Source organism: Planococcus citri, chromosome 4, assembly GCF_950023065.1.
Source record: "Planococcus citri chromosome 4, ihPlaCitr1.1, whole genome shotgun sequence".
Taxonomy (NCBI): domain Eukaryota; kingdom Metazoa; phylum Arthropoda; class Insecta; order Hemiptera; family Pseudococcidae; genus Planococcus; species Planococcus citri.
The window spans coordinates 49,749,451-49,769,004 of record NC_088680.1 but is presented as its reverse complement, the minus strand read 5'-3'; the positions used below and the strand labels follow the sequence as shown (position 1 = coordinate 49,769,004).

Genomic DNA, 19,554 nt, shown 5'->3' with positions numbered 1-19,554 from the left:
GGAGAAGTGGAGATAGAGAAGTCAGACTGCCAGATTATAACTTCCAGTAGATAGAGTTTTGCTATTTTCACTTGGGTACTTAATCTACTTAGATACTTCTTAAGAAAAATCAAATTAAAATAATTATACTATCAGGTTTAAATATTGTACTTGTACATATAAAAAAACTTGACAAGCACAGAGCACAATTTTGCATGATTAGATTTTTTTAATGAGTTGAACTAACCTAACTACCTTTTTTAATTTTTCAAAAATCTGTATGTCTAGGTCTCAGTAGAATACCTAATGAATTTATTTTTTCCATTTTTTGAGAGCCATTTTTGTGTATTTTATTTTTAAAAATTTTCCAAGATATTTCGTCCGAAGATTTTAATTTTTTTTTTCAACTTGAAAGAATGGTACCTATCATAGATGTTTTCAAACCCTGGAGAAAAAAATCTCTAATTTTTTTAAATGTAAGTACATACTTTGAACCTTATTTTAACTTTTAAAAAAAACACAAAAAACAAAAACGAAGTCATTTTGAAAAACCATTTAAGAAATAGCCTCGTCAAAGCAAAAGCATTTACATATTTTAAGAACATAAAATGTGCAGAAAAATTTGATTGGTGCAGTCCATTCTCAGCCTATTTTGATGCCTCAGCGATTTTGAATGGTTAATTTAAGAAATGATTAGGTGCCTTTACTTAACTAGAAGCTGACTATTGCGAAGTAAGATTAAAAATGAAGTTTTCAATTCAATTTAAAGTTTTTTCTTCAAAATGAATCATTTTTTCATTTTCATTTTATTTTTTTACCAAATTTAAATCTCAAATTGATTTAACAAATACTCCCCCCCCCACTCTCTCCTAATTAGAATGAAAATTATGTCGGGAATAGAAAATATTTCAACTAAGCTTTCTTCACCGCCATTATACCACACAACAAGTAGACATGGTTGTTCAGAAAATTCTCCTTAGAACTATGAGTAAAGATACCGCAGCTACCTATTTCGTTATGATTAATGCACCAATGAAAACAAAAACGATCCTTTTTAAAACATAAATAAGTATGTACACTGGGTATTTATAAATTTACTATAAAATATTTAGAAAATGTTAAGCGAATCGCGTTTACGAGCATGTAGTATACCCATTTTAACCAATAATGTTTAATTCAAGGTGACCCGATGCTAGCAACAGAACCATTACGAATAGTAAATTTTTCCTCTTTCGTGAATACAAATTTTACAACACTTGCGTTAGAATTTTCGAAGTGAAAATTTAATTCCTCGGCGAGTGCGAAAAAATCACGTTATTCATTCTACAAAGCTCATGGCTTGATCAACAGTGAAACTACATGAGTGAACATGAACAAAATATTTCTATTGACTGTTTTATGTCTGGTAAAGGGGTCAAAGGCCCTGCCATTGCCAAGTTTGATCGATTCGACTACATTACATAAACGTTTTGAACCTAGAGATCTCACCTATGATGTAACTTTCGGATTGCTTGGCACAAACGAGGTATGTGAATTTGATCTTAACATTATTTGAATTTTGCAATTCGATAATTTTTTATGAAAAATGTTACCGACTGTAGAATGATGGTGCGAATTTGAATCCAAATATTAAAATTGCCTCAAATATTCACGATCCGAAAACTGAAACTGTTAAGAGTCTATTACAAGCTTTAGAAGAAGAGGTATGTCATTTGATATTTATTTTATACTACCTACTTATTAAATGTAATTTTTCAAGAGCCATTTGGATCGTAAATACTTAATAATTTAATTCATCGTTTTGTACATCTAGTCTGAACATGCTGATAGTGAACAGCAGGAAAACATCCTGAGTCTCATTCAGGTACGCATTGATCATTTTGAATACCTAGGTACTTAAATACATATACGAATATACATAGGTGCATAATTATATTTAAGTAGGTATTATGAGAATCAAATCTTCAAATTACACATAGGAAGGGGTGTTCCAAAACAGCTGTCACTAGCCCCGCCATTTTTCAGACAAAGGATTAATTTTCTTATGGTCGATTGATTAAAAATTGCTAGACACTGCAATAAAAAACACCAAATTAATTTTCCAAAGAAAAATTCTTTATTTTTTTTTTTCAAATTTCAACCAAACCTCTCTAAAAATTCAACCCAAAGGAACTTTTTAACTTTGGGGTACCTACTTCTATTCCAGGTAAGTTATCAGTGGTCTTGGAATACTTTTTCAACAACTACATAATTACCTACCTACTTAAGTAAGGGTAAGGTAGCCCAATATGGACCACTGCCTAATATGGACCACTGCCTAATATGGACCACCAGCCGATTTCGTTGGCTATGAGCACTACCTAGTGAGAACAAGCTTTATCTAGTGTATTTTTCACAGAAAAACACAATGAGACCAAAATCAAACCCCTAAAGTCAAAATTCGCGAACTGAGAGGGAAAAAACGAAATTGATGGGGTCAAAATTTTTTTCACGTTTCATGAAAATCTGGATTCTTGAAAAATTTTCCGGGGAAACGTTATGATGTGATTTATTTTTAATACAGAAAAGTGCTACAGTTTTTTGAATCGATCGAGACATTCTAGTAATTATTCAAGGTACTTATAGTTATGATTTTTCAAAGTTCAAAGTTATAGGGTAGCCTAATATGGACTACCTGTAGATTTGCTATGGATTTGACAATTTCAAGTTAAAGTAGTCCATATTAGGGACCCAAAATTTACTTTTCAAATTTTGACTCTTTTCAGTAAAAAAATTATTTTGAGCCACTTGGAATTTACTCTTATTGACTTAATTAAACATATTCTAATGGAATTTCAGCGATTGAACGTATTTTTACAACATTGTAGCCTTTTTTAAAATAAATTTTCAATGTGGTCCATATTAAGAACCCAAAATTTAATTTTTGATTTTTGACACTTTTCAGAAAACAATATTTTTGACCCACTTAAAATTTCTGAAAACTTTTACGTATTTGGTATATGGTAGTAGACAGATGTAGGTACATTTTAAGCTATCAACGAAATTTTCAGCTCAATTACAGCGGTCACAGTATTCAAAAACAAAAATGTGGTCCATATTGGGCGCCCTTACCCTTATGTACTTGATTAAATCAAAATGTAGGTAGAAAACTGCACTTACCAATATTCATAATCATTTTCTAACCTACCCATTCCCCTTTTTTTAGGATTTTAATAACGTATTAGTTTACAGTCCAGCAAGATACGCTAAAGTAAAATATTGATAATTCATTTATCTTTTTATGCTTACCTATAAGCACTAGCTGCTTCTGGCTTATAGGTAGAGATTGGTGTTTTTGTTTTGTTTTGTGGTACTGGGATGCTTTGTATTAGACTAACTATTAATCAAGCTTTTTATTTTAGATTTATTAAGGTACCTACATATATTTTAAACCATAAATCTTATTAGGTACCAGAAATATCATTTTTTATTACAATTTTTCATTAGATTCTTTTGAATGATGTTTGGCATACAGTCGATATGGGAGCTTTTGGTACGTCACAAAGGATGAGAGAAGTGAGTGTAAAATATTTATCATGACTGAAAAATAGTACATAGGTACCTTTATTATCTAAATTAATGGTTTATTGTGTTTGAACAGGTAATCACCACTGAAAGTTTCATAAACAAACTTAAACAACTTTTATGGCAGGTAATTTTTTTCACTTGGTAGTGCTTTTACTAAACTTAATGTAATGATGTTGGTACTCGTAGCTAGGTACCTTATCTACTCCCAAGTTTGCAAATTCAACTTTTTCAACCATTAATAATTGTTTTTCAGATATTGCAACTGGTCTATGATTATTTCTCTCAAGAGGTAGGTAACAGTGTTTTTCTTTGTTTAAAAAAACATCAAGTACCTACCAAGCTATTACAGTTCTAAAAATATAAACTAATATTATGAGTTACATGTCTCCTTATAGATGAGTAAAAAACCTACATCAAAAAATAAAGCAGGCTCACCTGACCATTCTAAGGATGGCCATTTAGGATCAGAGAGTGGCTCAGATTCAGGAATAATGAGTCCAGAATCTGATAGTTCCAGAGGTTCTGGGTCAGGTTCAGACAGTGGTTCTGAAGAAAGTGGTTCTGTTGGCTCATCCCAGAATGGTTCTGCAGGAAGCATTACATCTGATTCATCCAAAAGTGGACAGGGAAGAAGTGGTTTAGGATCATCAGAACCTGGTTCCCAAGAATTAGGAGAAAAAGGCATATCAGGTAGAATGCCAGGTAATGTGTCAGGTAGCACACCAAGTGACATGTCAAGTGGCAGTCCAGGTGGTTTAAGCAAAGCTGGATCCATGAAGTCTGATGGTTCAGACTTGTCCCATCATGATTCTAGTGTGTCTTTGATATCTGGCTCCTATGATGGAAAATCTGATAGAGGTAGGTCTTTACAGTCTGGTAGGGGAGAATCATCAGCTGGTTCAGGTATGGGTTCAGACATGGGTAACCAGTTATCTGTAGATGGTTTAGGAAAATCGGGTAAAAGGGAATCCATGCAATCTGGTAGCATAGAATTGCCAAGGGATATTCCTTCAGATGACAATGACTTGAGAACATCAATATCTGGAGGTGTACAATCTTCAGGGAAGTCAAACGGATCTTACAGGTCAGAACTATATAGTGGACATTTTAAAGAAAGTGGGTTGTCTGGAATGCAACAGTCTGGCGAATCAAGTGGATTTGATTCTGATAGTGAGTTATCTGGAATGAAACAATCTTCAGGGGAATCAATTGGATCAGCTGGTAGCCAGTCAGCTTCAGGTGAAAATGAAATGAGTGATTCATTGGAAAGAAAACAGTCTTGTGGTGAGTCGGGTAGGTCTGGGTCTGACAGTGGATCATTCAGTGTGGGTAAATCAGGTGAGCCTTCTTTCAAGGATATGGGTGATAGGAAGAAAATTGATGCTATAGATGATTCTAGTAAACATGATGCTATGCAAATCAGTAGTACAACAGATGATGTCCTCCATAAGTGAAAATGTCTCCTTAAACTTTAATTTGTTGTGTTAATTGTAAGTACCTAACTATAGTTTAACACCAAATCTTGAAGAAAAAAATAATAATAATTAGGTACCCATCAGTGAATTAAAAATGTTGTGAAATTGTGATAAGTATGTGATTTTGTGAAGTACCTATATGGTTATTTATTTTATATGTAATGGAATAGCCATTATTCATTACATTAGATATATCTATGCCTATAATACTTAATTACTTCTTAATGCATACTCACATTTCAACCCAATCATTACAATTTCAACATCATTATTGATCAATTGATCATACATGTATTTTCTGTGCAGCAACGGTAGACATCAACATTTACAATGGGAAAATGATGAATTACCTAGATTATTTAGTAAATAGGAATCTTCTGTCTGTAAAGAAGCCAATCTAATAAATTTTTAATTTTCTCATTATTTCTGATACCTTGATACACCATCTTGACAAGTTGATGAAGCTTCAACTATATGAGAACTTCTTCACAATTTTCTTTGAGACTGATTGATCATGCCATGATGTTATCATAAAACTAATTTGGTGGTACTAAGTATGTAACAGACATGACGATACAAAAAGTAGAAATCGTCATTAGATAAATTCATTTATAAAGAAAACATAAAAAGTACATGAAACAAATAGATATTATATAAATTTTGCGAATTCGCGTACATAAAAAAATTATAAGAAAAAGTACATTGACGAACCAACGAATTGAAAAAGAATGGAAAAAAAAAGACAAACTTTTAGCGAGTACATAAACAAAAATCAAAAAACCGAGCGCGGCCAAATATTATTGAGAAAATTCGCGAATGCCTCGAAAAATTGGAAAATTTATCGGATAAGTTTGGAATCACAATTTTGGCCGTTGCATATGCCCCCTGGCTAATTCAAATTTCTCAAAGCAAGCTTGGAGAAAATTGAATTGAACATAGATGAAAATAACAAAATTGTGAAATAATAATAAACAATCAAAAATTACCTAAATTAATTTTATCGCGTTGTAAATTAAACAAAACAATAAATTAAAAAAAAAAACAAAAAATATATAGGACAATAATTAAGTATGAGGAAAAAGAGACAAAAATTGGGAGACATCATGGAAAAATAAAAAAATAGGAGAAGAGAGTGACACCAACGTGAGACTTGCGTAGGTGGAAAACAACAAGCCTGCACCATGGTCTGTCACCTTCTCTGGAATGTAAGGCTTGGACAAAAGTCCCTCACCCCATTCCAGAGAGTAGGAAAGGAAAACAAAGGAAAACAAAAAGATAAGTAGGAAAAAATAGGAAGAAAAACTGGAAAGTTGGAAAATTTGATCACAAAGATGTGCATAGAAATGCCACTAAATCAGAAAAAATTTATCATTTTCATTTCGAGAATAAAAATTAATTGATCAGAAAAATCAATATCTTCGAGCAGTTTGAGCGAATAAATTTACAGAGGAAAGCGAACCATAAAGATCTAAAAAACGTTTTTTCCTTTTGCGTTTCAGGGAAATCAAAATAAATTTCAAAATCAATTGATCATCGAACATTTTATTATATCCACAAAAATTATGATCCTGCAAAGGTTTTACAAAAGATACAGACTTGCCCCCTGCATGAGAAAATGCAGTAAAATAAGAGAGATAGGTTTTATCAAAAATCATTTTTAAATAACGTTTTGTTATACTGATGATTATAAATTTTGTATCAAAATTATTGACAAGTTTGAAAAAAGGATTTATAAGTTTGATTTCAACTTCAAGATCTTCAGACACGTTGGATTTGTGAGAGTTCTCACTTATAGTTACATCTAAAACTAGTTTATCATGAACTTTTGGAATTTGTGATCCTAAATTTATCAAGTTTGAAGTTTGTGGTCTAGTAACACTATTTGAAGACGACTCAAACATGATTGGCTCAAAAAATATTTCATTTTCTAGTTTTAACAAATCAAACTCAGAAAAACTTGAACTGAAAACATAGTTTTCTGAATCACAACAAACTTGAGATAAAATTGGGGGTTCAGATACCTCAACTATGTTAATATTTTCAATCTCCGAAAAATTCTCAACTGAATGAGCCTTTTCAGATATTTTGATCTCACGAGTTTCAAACTTTGGTGAAAAATCAGGACAAAAATTATTTGAGTTTTCTGCTTTGGGAAAATCATCAATGATTTTAAATTCCATTTTCAAAGAATTATGAGTGAAATCACATGCGTGATTTTTGTCTGAGTTCAAAATTTCAAGTTGGAAATTATTTGTATTTTCATTCACAAGTTCCAAAGATTTGCTCGAAACTTTTGCCTCACAAAAATCATCCATAAAAGACATATCGATAATTACGTGATCTGGTTTTTTGTGAAAATTAGAAAATCTCGTACCTACATGGCTTAAATCAAGATAATTTCCATAAGTTTGTTCGTAAACTTGAGAAACAGGTACAATTTTTGGTTCAATAAAATCATTAATTTCCTTATTTTTGGAAAGACATCTTTTTGTATCACTGAAATTGAGATAATTTCCATAACTCTGTTCATAAATTTGAATTGAGCTTGTAGAATCATAATTATCGGTTGCATTATTCGAAGACAAATTAACATTACCTTTAAATGTTTCTATAAAATTTGACACAGGTATTTGAGGTAATTGATGAGGAAAAGGCTGACAAAAACCTTTTTCATTGTTTTGGGCTAACAAACCAGAGTAATAAAACCTTTTCAAGAAATTTAACTGATTTGCATTTTGGATATTGTTACCTTCTGATAAATCTAGATGATTATGAAGTCTTATCAGAGTTTTAGTTAATGTAAGGAGACAATTGAACAACTTTGGATTATTTGAGAATTCCTCCATGTCTTTCTTTGATCAATCAATTTTCAAAAAAAAAAAATATAGCATAAGGTAGGTAGGTAATTACTTAATTACGTAATATCGTTGGTTATAAGTATGCGAAAATGAATTGACAATTTATCAAATAAAACATCGTGAATAAATAAAAATTACAAAACCGTATTTTTTTCGAAACATAAATACCATGTATACTTGAATACCAAACGAAAACAATGATGTGATGACGTGAGAGGTGATGAGCTGAACGAAATAAACGAAAACAGCAAAATATTATTACCAATCAATTGACACAAGTGCTGGTGGTTCAGGCTGAGAAAAACGACATCGATAATTGCAGAAAATTGAACGAATTTGGCGAATTATGCAGACTCATTTGACAGAAATCGAAGGTAGTGACGTAGTATCAAAGGTTGATGCATTCGGCATACTCAAACTCCGCGGAGAAAATGTAGTCGTAGATATGTACAGATGTTTGGATCTTGGTTCAAAATTTCAACCAAATGATTTTTTTGATCGAACATTTCTTTTAAAAAGTTGAAAAACAAAATATGTAAAAAACGAAATAACAAACCGTTTTGTTTCCATCCCGGACGGGCCCCCATTTATGTAACAGACATGACGATACAAAAAGTAGAAATCGTCATTAGATAAATTCATTTATAAAGAAAACATAAAAAGTACATGAAACAAATAGATATTATATAAATTTTGCGAATTCGCGTACATAAAAAAATTATAAGAAAAAGTACATTGACGAACCAACGAATTGAAAAAGAATGGAAAAAAAAAGACAAACTTTTAGCGAGTACATAAACAAAAATCAAAAAACCGAGCGCGGCCAAATATTATTGAGAAAATTCGCGAATGCCTCGAAAAATTGGAAAATTTATCGGATAAGTTTGGAATCACAATTTTGGCCGTTGCACATTTACAATGGGAAAATGATGAATTACCTAGATTATTTAGTAAATAGGAATCTTCTGTCTGTAAAGAAGCCAATCTAATAAATTTTTAATTTTCTCATTATTTCTGATACCTTGATACACCATCTTGACAAGTTGATGAAGCTTCAACTATATGAGAACTTCTTCACAATTTTCTTTGAGACTGATTGATCATGCCATGATGTTATCATAAAACTAATTTGGTGGTACTAAGTAAGTATAATAATGAAATGACATAGGAGAGTAATTAATCAATGTAGGTACCTGGTACCTATTTGTAAGTATTTTTATTTTGTTTTTCAGAATTACAAAGGAAAATTGGCTAGAGACAATCACATCACATTGGCAGAATCTGAGACGAAGAACTTGAAAAAGAATTCACTGCTGACAATCACAAGTACATAGGATGATCAGCAACTAACATGAAGATATGCGTGAGGATAAACAGAACTATAATATTATATCAGTTGAAATTTCCATTGCAGTTACTGGTACCTAATTTACATTACAAGAAAACTTTATAGTTTAAGAATAGTTTGAATTTGATTTATTAGGTATTGTTGTGTATTTAAATGCTTATCATTATCGCCCCTTTCTCATCCTTGAGAGAAAACATCAAATCGAAATAAAATTTATTCAACTCCCAAAACAAAGCTGACATTTAGACCTATACCTATTCAATAAAAATTTGTTGAAAAAAAAATTTAGGTCTAACGTGACATAATTTATGCTTTTAAGAAGCTTCATCTTCAACTGCCTACGTGAACGTTTCAGAGAATAAAAAAATATGGAACTGGTAAACAGTAATGATGATAAATTACCAGCATGTGAAAAATTTCTGCGCGTTGTCATTGGATTGTAAAATTCATCACCCAACCTTACCTACCTTTTTGCAAGACGAACATCGGCATTGAAATTTTCAGAGTTAAAGTTCTGCCTGTATGTTTTATTCATTTTATTATGATTTCAATCGCGTTTATTACATTACTATCGGTCATTTTCTCCAATTCATTGGCCACCGACGAATCAGTCACTGAAAAGGTACCCGCACCTCAGAGTGATCAGAATGATTGGTTCGCGAATCTTCCAACGTTTGGTTGGTTATACAATCAACAAGTAATTGTTTTGAACTTGTGAATATACTGTATTTGAATTGCTCAATGCTCATATTTAAGTAAGAGTAGGAATAATTTAATAGGTACATAACCAATGATTATAAATTATTTCTATAGGCACCCAAACCTTCCGAAGTAGAATCAAATCCAAAAGATGAATCTCATTCTATCAAACCAGACCTTACTGTTGTTCAAAACGATGAACCAAAAATCGAAGTCGATGAGAACTACTCTCCTGATGAACATGAACCTGTGAAGAAGGTCGATGATATTTTGAAAATGGTAAATTATAAAATTATAATTTGTCGTTTTTGATTTCTAAAAGGCAAAATTCAATTTTTCAATGAATGAAGTCAAATCCACTATTGCAAGATTTAGGAACTTTCCATCACTGCCTATCACCAGTGAATTGAAACAAATTTCAATCCATTCTCATTCTTTTTTTTATTTTCAGATTGAGGTATCCAGCAATGAAGAAAAAGAGAAATGTTTGCCTTTCTTGGAGGTAAAATCGTAAAATTCATGCAGTAATTCTACTTCGTATCGTATTAGTAGATCTTCTCACATTTCAATTCAATCTTTTGCAGAAATTTGAGAACACGCTAACCCATGAGCCAGCTAGATATGCCAAAGTAACTGTCTCTCATTTTCTCCTCAACGAAAATAAAATAATTCGAGAATTCGCACTTATAAATTAATGTTTAATAAATTTCCCCCAGATCCTTTACAAAAACATGCAGCATATAGTCGATATGGGATTATTTAACAGCAGTCAGAGAAAACGAGAAGTACTTATTGAGCTTTGAATTGAATCCAATTCAAATTTAGATTCGACCATTTGTTCAAAATTGAATAATATTTTTCATTTCAGGCAGAAAAAGTGAAATCATTTTATGAAAAATTGATAGATTTTTTAAAAGGGGTAAAAGCTCAGGATGAAGAGCGAGTATAGCTTGATAATGGGAATAGCTGCGGTTTCCTAAAGCTGCTGAGTTCTTGAATGTTTTATTTTTAATTCAAAAACTTTTCACCAAAGAAAAATCAATTGCAATAAAATAACTCAAACTCAAGGAAGAAGGGGAATGCTGCCAAAATATTTTTTAGTCAAGACATAAAGCTATGGAAGCCACAACTGCATCCTTATCTTGCTATACTCACCCTTCAGCGCTGAAAACAAATATCTCATAAATCGCCTATGCATATTTTCAAAACATGACCAATTTCTATGTAGATATGGGACGCCATTTACAACTTTTTCGCCGGTAGAATCGAAGCTGGAAAAGTAAACTTGAAATATTTATTTCTAGTGTAGGTTCGACCTACTGCTAAGTAGGTACTTGGCTAATCATAATTTTCAATTCATTTTTCATAGAGAGGGGCTCAGATGGGATGGGCTGAATATGAAAGAAGAAAAGAAAAAGATGTAAGTGAATAGGCAGGTCTCTATGCAAGTAGGTACCTATTTTATAAAATCAATAGTAAGATGATTTATTTAAACAGCTGCGCACATACAGTGAAGAAGATGCATTGAAAAAATTGGAACACTTGGTAAGGAAAAAGAAAAATGGTGTGATTGTGAATCGAGTATAAACAATTAATTTGTCTACGTATTAAACAATGCTACAGGAAAAAGAATACAAAACCATGAATAAAGAAGAGCTCATCAAAGACACTACCAGTTTGGTAAGTTTTCAAAAAAAAGGCAAAGATATTTAAAAACAATTATAATAGGTAATACTATGCTTGTATATACTTCACGATGGGAAAATTTGCTGAAAAAATTAAATTATGTTTTCAACAGTGCATGCAAGCCCTCTATACAGTAAACACATACGAAAGAATCGTACGATTTTTGGAAGTACTAGTAAGTAATGCCTTAATTCTTAAAAGAATTATTGAAAATGATAATTTTATTTTTTACTCTCATGTATCTAAGTACTACCTACTAGTATTTTTTTTTTTTTTTTTTTCAGAAAAAAGAAGAAATCGTGGATAAACACAAACTTGATAAGGCTTTCGATTATGTGGTACGTTATTTTATTCAAAACGTTATTCCAAAAGTAAGTTTTGATTCTTGAACAAACCTCCACAAATCTTTTTCTATGTAAGTGGGGGAATGACTGAAATACTACCAACCTACAGGTTTTTAATGAGTAACAGGACAATTTAGAGGGAAATTAAAATTACCTGCATGAAACTTCTTATGGAATAACAAATTGATACCTTGGTAGATACATATGTAGGTACCAGTATAGGTTTTCCTCTCTAAGAACACATATGTAATCGTAATGTTCATCAACTTTGTTTCCTAGGATTATAAAGGAGATTTCGCCCGAAAACATAATATTCAGGAGATTAAAAAAGATGAAAAACATGAAAAAGAACATGGGCATGAACATGAACATGTGCATGAGCATGTCGAACACGTTGAAGCCCCTAAAGCTGGTGAAGAACACAAGAAGGATTAAATCTAGATGTTGGAATCTCATTTCTAACCTAGCATCTGTATCAATAAGGAAAATTTATTTTAAGCTAAGCTCGAATAAATTAATTTACATTATATTAATGTATTTGAATGCACTGATCGCTGTTTCTATTTTTCAAACGAAAAATGTAGAGTAAGTATACCTAGTTACCTACATACAATATTTTTATATGTAGGTATACCTAAGTAAAAACTTCTACGAAGCAGGCATGATGAAATCAAACCACGAGAAAACACATTTGTGATGCCTCTCTTTTATTTGTGTATCAAAGTATGGAATCAATCATATTTTTTCATGGGGGAGGGGGAGATTCAAACTTTAATTATTGCTCGCATTAGGCCATTAAACCCTTTGGGCATGAAAAGATACCTACACCTACCTACCTACCTACCTATAATGCATAGTTCTGCTCTCGTGACCTTACCAGGTTTATAGGTTCAGAAAATGCAATAAAAAACGGAACAACCAAAATTTGATTTTAACTCATAGAATAGGACAGGAGATGCATTTTTCCATCGGTTGATTGTTGAAAGTAGATATTAATATTAATACCTATTAATTAATCATGACCGATCACTTCGAGAACAATTATAATATCTGAGAAAACATTTAATATTTGACCTAGGGATTCCCCAAAGGTTAGGCATCTATCTACATATTTCTGTACTACAGACCCAATGGAACCTATGCCATCAAGTCAAATTTGAGATGTCAAATTTGATTTTCTGAATTCTGACGAATTTCTAAGTGATCTATTTTCCATGAAAAAAAAATTAAAATTTGTTAAAATTGAGGTAGAAAGCTGAAATTTGGTTCGTTTCTGATTTTTGATCTTTTATCGATTGGTGGAAGTTTTGAGCCCTTTTGGAGCCCTCAGTAAACCTTTGGATTTTCCAGCTTTAGAAAAATTCCCACCTAAAAGAATCAAAATTAAATTCAGCTTTTTAATCAAAACTCCACTGAAGGTGTTACAGGTACAAGGGCTCGATACTATAAACCAAATTTCAACTTTCCATCTCAGTTTAATCGAAATTTTAATTTTTTTCGTGGAAGTTGAGCCCGATTCAAATTTTTTTTAATTCATAAAAATTGAAAAATGAAATTCTGTTCCTGAAATTTGGTCTGGTAATGTATTATTCGATACTATTTTGATTTTTTTTTTTTTTTGGTTTGATTCAAAGATTTTTCTGATGATTGAGATACATACGATGTACAATCTTTTGTTTGGTCGAACCAAGTTGAGACACATTGTACATTTTGTACGCATTTTAGTCACTTCAATTTTGACTCAGATTCTACTTCAATTCTAATTTCTACATGAAAAATAATCATAAACGAATGAGCAAGCTTAGTCTTTTAAATAGGTACCTACCTAGTCTTTCTGAGAGTAAAAATGAATATTATAGATACCTAAAATTTTTATTAAAATTCAATATTTTGAAAATTTATTTCATATTGATAATCATCAATTAAAGTGTAGATAGGCCTACTGACAAGGACTGAGTAATAGATTATTTTTTACTGACGTCCTTCGACTAAAGGTAATATTTTTCAATCATGAAAATTCATTTCAGAGTCATTAAGTCGACACTATGGCATATTTTGACAAGGCCGGAAAATTTCTTTGTTCGATTCGTAGAAATTTTCGCCAGAGGGGAAATATTTTTCCATCGCACGAACCTGCCAAACCACGTATGTAAGAGAAAATGTGTGTGCGTATCGGTGGAAGAAAAATTACAAAAATAAATCATCCAGCCACATGTGAAAAAATTTCTACGCATTTTCATTGAGTTGTGTAAGATACGTGCAGATTGTTGCGAATTTGAAAATTTAGGCATCTGACTAAAAGTCGTGCCTATACCTAAGCATAATCTTTATAGTCGTTAAACTTTGTAACTTTTAATCATATAAATTTGTGATCATGGTTGCCATGGCGTATATTATATTGATAGTTTACATTTCGTTGAATTCATTGGTCGATGGATCAGGACCAGCGACGACTCGTGGGAATGATCAAAGTGATTGGACAATGGGTATTACTGATATTCCTTCGGCAACAGTGGGATGGATATACGATCAAGTAACTGAACTGAATATTTTTTGATTACATATGTCTACCTATTATGTTTAAAACTCGTAAATTATTCCATACCTACCTATTTTAAAAACGTCTCATCTGCCCTCTCCATGCCTCTTAAAATCTGTTTGCTTCTCTCCAAAGCAATGATCATTTTCGTAATCTTGATGGGAGAAGAAACTATCTCAGTAATTATTTTTTTTTCAGGTATACACACCTTCGGAACAAGATCCGAATTCGAAAGATAAATCTCAATCAATCAAATCGGAGATTCCACCAAAACTTATAGTTGATTTTGACGAATCTTCGGACAAGCTCGAATCTACAAAAAATGTTGACGATATTTTAAAAATTGTACGTAATTATCTAACTCGAAATTATAAAAAATACATAAGTTACCTACCTTAATATGAATTTTAAGGAGATATTTCAAGGTCTGCCTACCCCTACATAAACGCCATTTCTATTTTCTTTGATTGTAGATTAAAGATTCTAGTGACGACGAAAAAAAACAATACGCATCTTTTTTAGAAGTAATTGCATCTCATTCTTGACTAGACGTATAATAGGTATTCAAAGAGGATGGGAAACGTTTTTTTGGCCATATTAATACAAAATGATTCTTCTTCTGTACACAGAATCTTGAAGATACTCTGACGAACAATCCAGCAAGATACGCCAAGGTAGGTATATTATCATCACAGATAGCTCTGTATCCCCCCTCGCACCCTCATAAATTTCAGATTGAATTATAATAAGTACATTTTTGACTCATTTTTTTTTAGGTTTTCCTTAAAGATATGTGGCATGTAGTAGATCTAGGAATATTTAACAGTGGAGAAAGAAGACGAAATGTAAGTTTTCCTCAAAGAAACTACATAGGTAGGTATCCATTAAATTTTTTCTTGAAATTTGTGAAATTTCTGTTGCAGACAGAGAACGTTAAAACTTTATTACAAACCATTAAAGATCTTTTATACGAGGTATCAGCCCAGTTACCTAATTTATCTTTTACAGTTATTTTCTTTCAATTTTTAAAAATCTTGACTAATCGTGTTGAGAAAGTCTACCTCTACCTACAAAAATTGACAGAAGAAAGAAAACGAGTCATAGGTAAATTGTTTTTCAAAAAAGTATGATTTTATTTTTAGATACTTTCATCTGCTTTCAACTTCATGACTGGAAAATTTGAAGATGGAAAGGTAAGTAAACTCAAATCAAAGGTTCTTATATGAGAAACATTTACTCATAAGTTTAATTCAATCTTAAAATACTCTTATTTTATTATTATTTTTTTTTTCAGAAAGGAACTCAAAGAGGATGGGCTACATTCGAAAGAATGTGGGAGAAAGATGTAAGTTCAACTCAAAACATTGAAAAGAATGACACGTAGTTACATTTTGAGGAAAAAATTCAAAAAATCACATAAAAATGAGATACAGTAGATAAAATATGTACCTATCTATATCTATGTTGAACAAATTCATAGTGATGGAACATTCATTTACAGCATCGTGAATGGACTGAAGAAGAAGCTTTGAAAAAATTAACCGAATTGGTGAGAGATAATTTATAAAGGTAGACAACGTAAATAGAGGGATTTTGGTTGCTAATTTTTAGGCACACAATTTTAGGAAAGTCAATACAAAAGCATGGACAAAGATGTTGTGATAAGAGACATTACGAGCTTGGTAAGTACGAGAGTATTTCCAATTAAGTACAATAAAATACGAGTAAATTATAGTAAAAATTTCAAAAAATTGTTAGGAAAATAATTCAAATAACAATGAACACTTTGTTTGCTTTTTTTCTTTCCGAATTTAGTGCATACAACCGTTGTACAAAGCATCAACGTACGAAAAAATTTCAAAATTTTTGGAAACATTGGTAATAAAAATATTTCCAGGAAGATATCCCAATCAAGCTGCCAGAGATATTAAATTTGTGATCCGTACAAAAAAAAATTTGTAGAGGATCAAAAAATTAAACAACAGACAAACTTTTAAACAATGAATCTCATTTTTCAAATTTTTAAAAAAATCTTGACTTTTTTTAATGAAAAAAAAATTTGAATTTTTGACTTTTCCAAATCACTTTTGGTTTTGAGTCGTTCCAATTCAATGTATTTGAACTTGAATAGGCAGAAACAAGTCCTTAAAATTGATATCTATGTAAATTGATCAATGGAGTTTCCAATACACTTGAAGTGGCGAACTTAAAAATCCACTAGAAGTCACTGCACTATTATTAAAAGTGTAGGTAATCGACTTTCAAGGTTAAAAATGTTAAAAATATTGAAATTTTGTTTTTTTTTTTGCAAGGGAAATGAGTCGAATTTGAAATTGAATTTTTGAAAATTCAGGAGGTGAAGTCGTATACTCATAGTTTGATCCATTCTTGAATGCTCTGTTGACTTTTGTTGGCTCAGTTGAAAATTTTATCTGGCAGTTGAGATTTCCTCCCTTCTTTATTAAGCTTATTCTGAATTTTCTCTCGACCAAATTATTCATTCGATTTTTTTTCTAATCACCAGAAACAGGAAGGTTTTGAAAACAACAACAAACTTCAGAAAGATTTGGGTTACGTGGTAAGATTGTGTAATTTTATTGATTTGATGTTATTTTTAACAATTTTTCTTCCATAAGTTGGAATCTCATGAAATTTGTTTTCAACAATTTCTTAATTAATTAATTTGTTATTGATCTAGGAATACAAAATGCAGTTCTCCAAAAGTCATGACATCCACTGAATATGAAAAAAAATGAATGGCAATGGTACCTATTACTACAATAGTACATAGGTAGGTATTTAGTAAGTATTCCCATTACAAAACCGAACCAGTCAAGTTGAGTAAAATACATGCCATACTCAAATGAGTACACAAAGTTGTACGTACGAGTATAACAATAGTACCTATATCTACCTATACGTCGTAATTTCAGATAAAATGATTATTTTAATTTTATTAATGCCTAAGATGAAGTATAATCCTGTAATTGTTTGGAAATAAATGCTCATTAAAATGAAAAATTGTCGTAAATATTCATTTTCATGTGCAGTTAGTTACGGATTACGGACAATATAGGCCCAGCTAAAATGCCGTTTACCCCTTCAGCATTATTTCATAAGGGTACCTACCTACCTATACATATGTAGTTTAACAGCTAGAGATTCTCACACATGACACCAACAGCGTAACAATCGACAGGTGGATAGCAGTATGTACTCATATATGCTGCGGTCCGATTCAGTTAGTAGTTTGTCGTTCATATTTCCAGTACTTTAATTACGAGGAACTTTGATTGACTGCGGGTAAGTAAAAATTTGTTTTTTTTTGTTTTTCGTTAAATAAATGAGCATTTTTACATTTTTCACGAAAATTAAAATTTCAGCAAAATGACCTAGAAGACGATTCTTTTTTCAAAAATAATCAGGAAAAATTTTTGGATTTGAATCGGCTTAAAAAGATTTTGATAATAAGTAGGCTACCTACTACATGCTTAAATCGATCGAAAGGGTGAAAATATGATACATTCGAGTTTATAGGTGCTAAATTTCAAATTGAATATTTTATTTTCATTTTTTTTTTTAAAGCAACAACAAACATCAGAAACATTTGAAAATTCGAAATGGTTTTTGATATAGAAATCCACCTCAACCACCAAAATCATTTCAAAATTTTAAATGGTTTTTGATACGAAAAATACGTGATACAAATCAATTTACACAAAAATTGTAAGTATAAGTAGGTACCTATGGTTTTGTTTTCTGCTATTCAATTAAAATACAAATCTAATTCATCTTTTTACTTTATGCGGATGAAAATTTGTCGCAGAGAATGATTCTTTAGAAAAGACATTTCAAATTATACTTAAATCGAAAGGTTTTTATTTTAACCTTGAATTTGAAACTCTTTCTGTGAAGAATCTTTTTTTCGTAAAAGTACATACGCAGTATTTTCACAAGGGTTGATTTCAAAGGTTGAAATAGCTTTTTTTGTGTCACATTGCAAGTGTTTTCACAGGTTTTTTTCTCGGAATTTTAGGAGGCTGGAAAGGCATCGAAAGGTCCTCTGCACACAGACGTACCGAGATACTAGGGCCCCTAGGAAGATTTTATTACTCATGAATTGGTAATTCAAATTTACTGGATTCAAAACAATAAATCTGGCTTCATGCTTAAAATCGAAAGCGAATAGAATATCGATTTTCGCTTTCCCATAATACAATATTTCACCATAATATCCACTATTAAAAGATGATGGAATTTCAGATTAGACGATTTCAATGAAACGTCACAGTGACGTCACTTGACGGACAGCTGTGCTGTGATTGGTCGGTTTCATTATCAACAAACAAATTTGGCCGTAAATTAGCATTACGTTAAATGGGGAATTTAAAATCTGTAAAGAAATAAGGAAAACGCTTGTTAAATTCGGATTCTGCGTTGAAAAAGACCCTAGAATCATACAAGCTTTCTCCTTATTTCTTTATGGATTTTAAATTCCCCATTTAACATAATGTTAATTCGCGGCCGAAAACGTAGCCAAAAGCGCTTTCGAACAATTGTCGCTTCACCATTAGCCAATCACAATGCAGCTGTCCGTCAACTGACGTCATTGTGACGTTTCATTGAAATCGTCTATACAGCAAATGGATAAGAGTACTGTCCCACGGGCAATTTTAATTTCGTTCCTAAATAAACAGCAAATTGATTCAAAACTCCATTTTAAAATTCGAACGAATAATTTATATGTAGGCAAGTAGGCATTTAGTCTATATTCTTACCTGTTCCTTCGATTAAAATCAGTTCACTATCGAGTGATTTTGATGTGAAAAGTTACAACAATTTAGCCCGAGCAAAGCGAGGGCAAAAGCTTTTGAAAAACAATAAGGTGCACCGGGGGAAGTCCGAATTCGGGGTAAGTCAGAAAAACTGCTCTAGCTCTTAGAGGCTTATATCTGCCGAAGCGCTACCCAGGGGTAACTTGAGGGTACTACCCCTACTTCATCACAGCATAAAAAATTTCGCGACCCAGTTTCATTTTACAGGCTTTTCATTGGTTCAT

At 31.7% G+C, this 19,554-nt stretch overlaps 3 protein-coding genes across 3 annotated transcripts; all 3 read left to right on the top strand.

Annotated features, from left to right (window-relative positions):
• The first annotated feature begins 1,128 nt into the window (after window positions 1-1,128).
• LOC135845263 (hornerin-like) lies at window positions 1,129-5,461 on the top strand. Its single transcript, XM_065363728.1, has 8 exons — window positions 1,129-1,504; window positions 1,581-1,682; window positions 1,793-1,843; window positions 3,185-3,229; window positions 3,466-3,534; window positions 3,620-3,670; window positions 3,800-3,835; window positions 3,942-5,461. The coding sequence occupies exons 1-8, from the start codon at window positions 1,349-1,351 to the stop codon at window positions 4,998-5,000; spliced, it is 1,569 nt and encodes a 522-aa protein (XP_065219800.1). The 5' UTR covers window positions 1,129-1,348; the 3' UTR covers window positions 5,001-5,461.
• Window positions 5,462-9,694: 4,233 nt separating this feature from the next.
• LOC135843836 (trigger factor-like) lies at window positions 9,695-12,488 on the top strand. Its single transcript, XM_065361865.1, has 13 exons — window positions 9,695-9,924; window positions 10,041-10,205; window positions 10,378-10,428; window positions 10,511-10,555; window positions 10,643-10,711; window positions 10,795-10,845; window positions 11,155-11,205; window positions 11,296-11,346; window positions 11,424-11,471; window positions 11,550-11,606; window positions 11,725-11,787; window positions 11,897-11,950; window positions 12,236-12,488. The coding sequence occupies exons 1-13, from the start codon at window positions 9,769-9,771 to the stop codon at window positions 12,389-12,391; spliced, it is 1,017 nt and encodes a 338-aa protein (XP_065217937.1). The 5' UTR covers window positions 9,695-9,768; the 3' UTR covers window positions 12,392-12,488.
• Window positions 12,489-14,130: 1,642 nt separating this feature from the next.
• LOC135843641 (uncharacterized) lies at window positions 14,131-17,507 on the top strand. Its single transcript, XM_065361591.1, has 13 exons — window positions 14,131-14,489; window positions 14,694-14,840; window positions 14,969-15,019; window positions 15,125-15,169; window positions 15,272-15,340; window positions 15,419-15,469; window positions 15,638-15,688; window positions 15,790-15,840; window positions 15,997-16,044; window positions 16,121-16,177; window positions 16,311-16,373; window positions 17,020-17,073; window positions 17,194-17,507. The coding sequence occupies exons 1-13, from the start codon at window positions 14,331-14,333 to the stop codon at window positions 17,233-17,235; spliced, it is 888 nt and encodes a 295-aa protein (XP_065217663.1). The 5' UTR covers window positions 14,131-14,330; the 3' UTR covers window positions 17,236-17,507.
• Window positions 17,508-19,554: the final 2,047 nt, after the last annotated feature.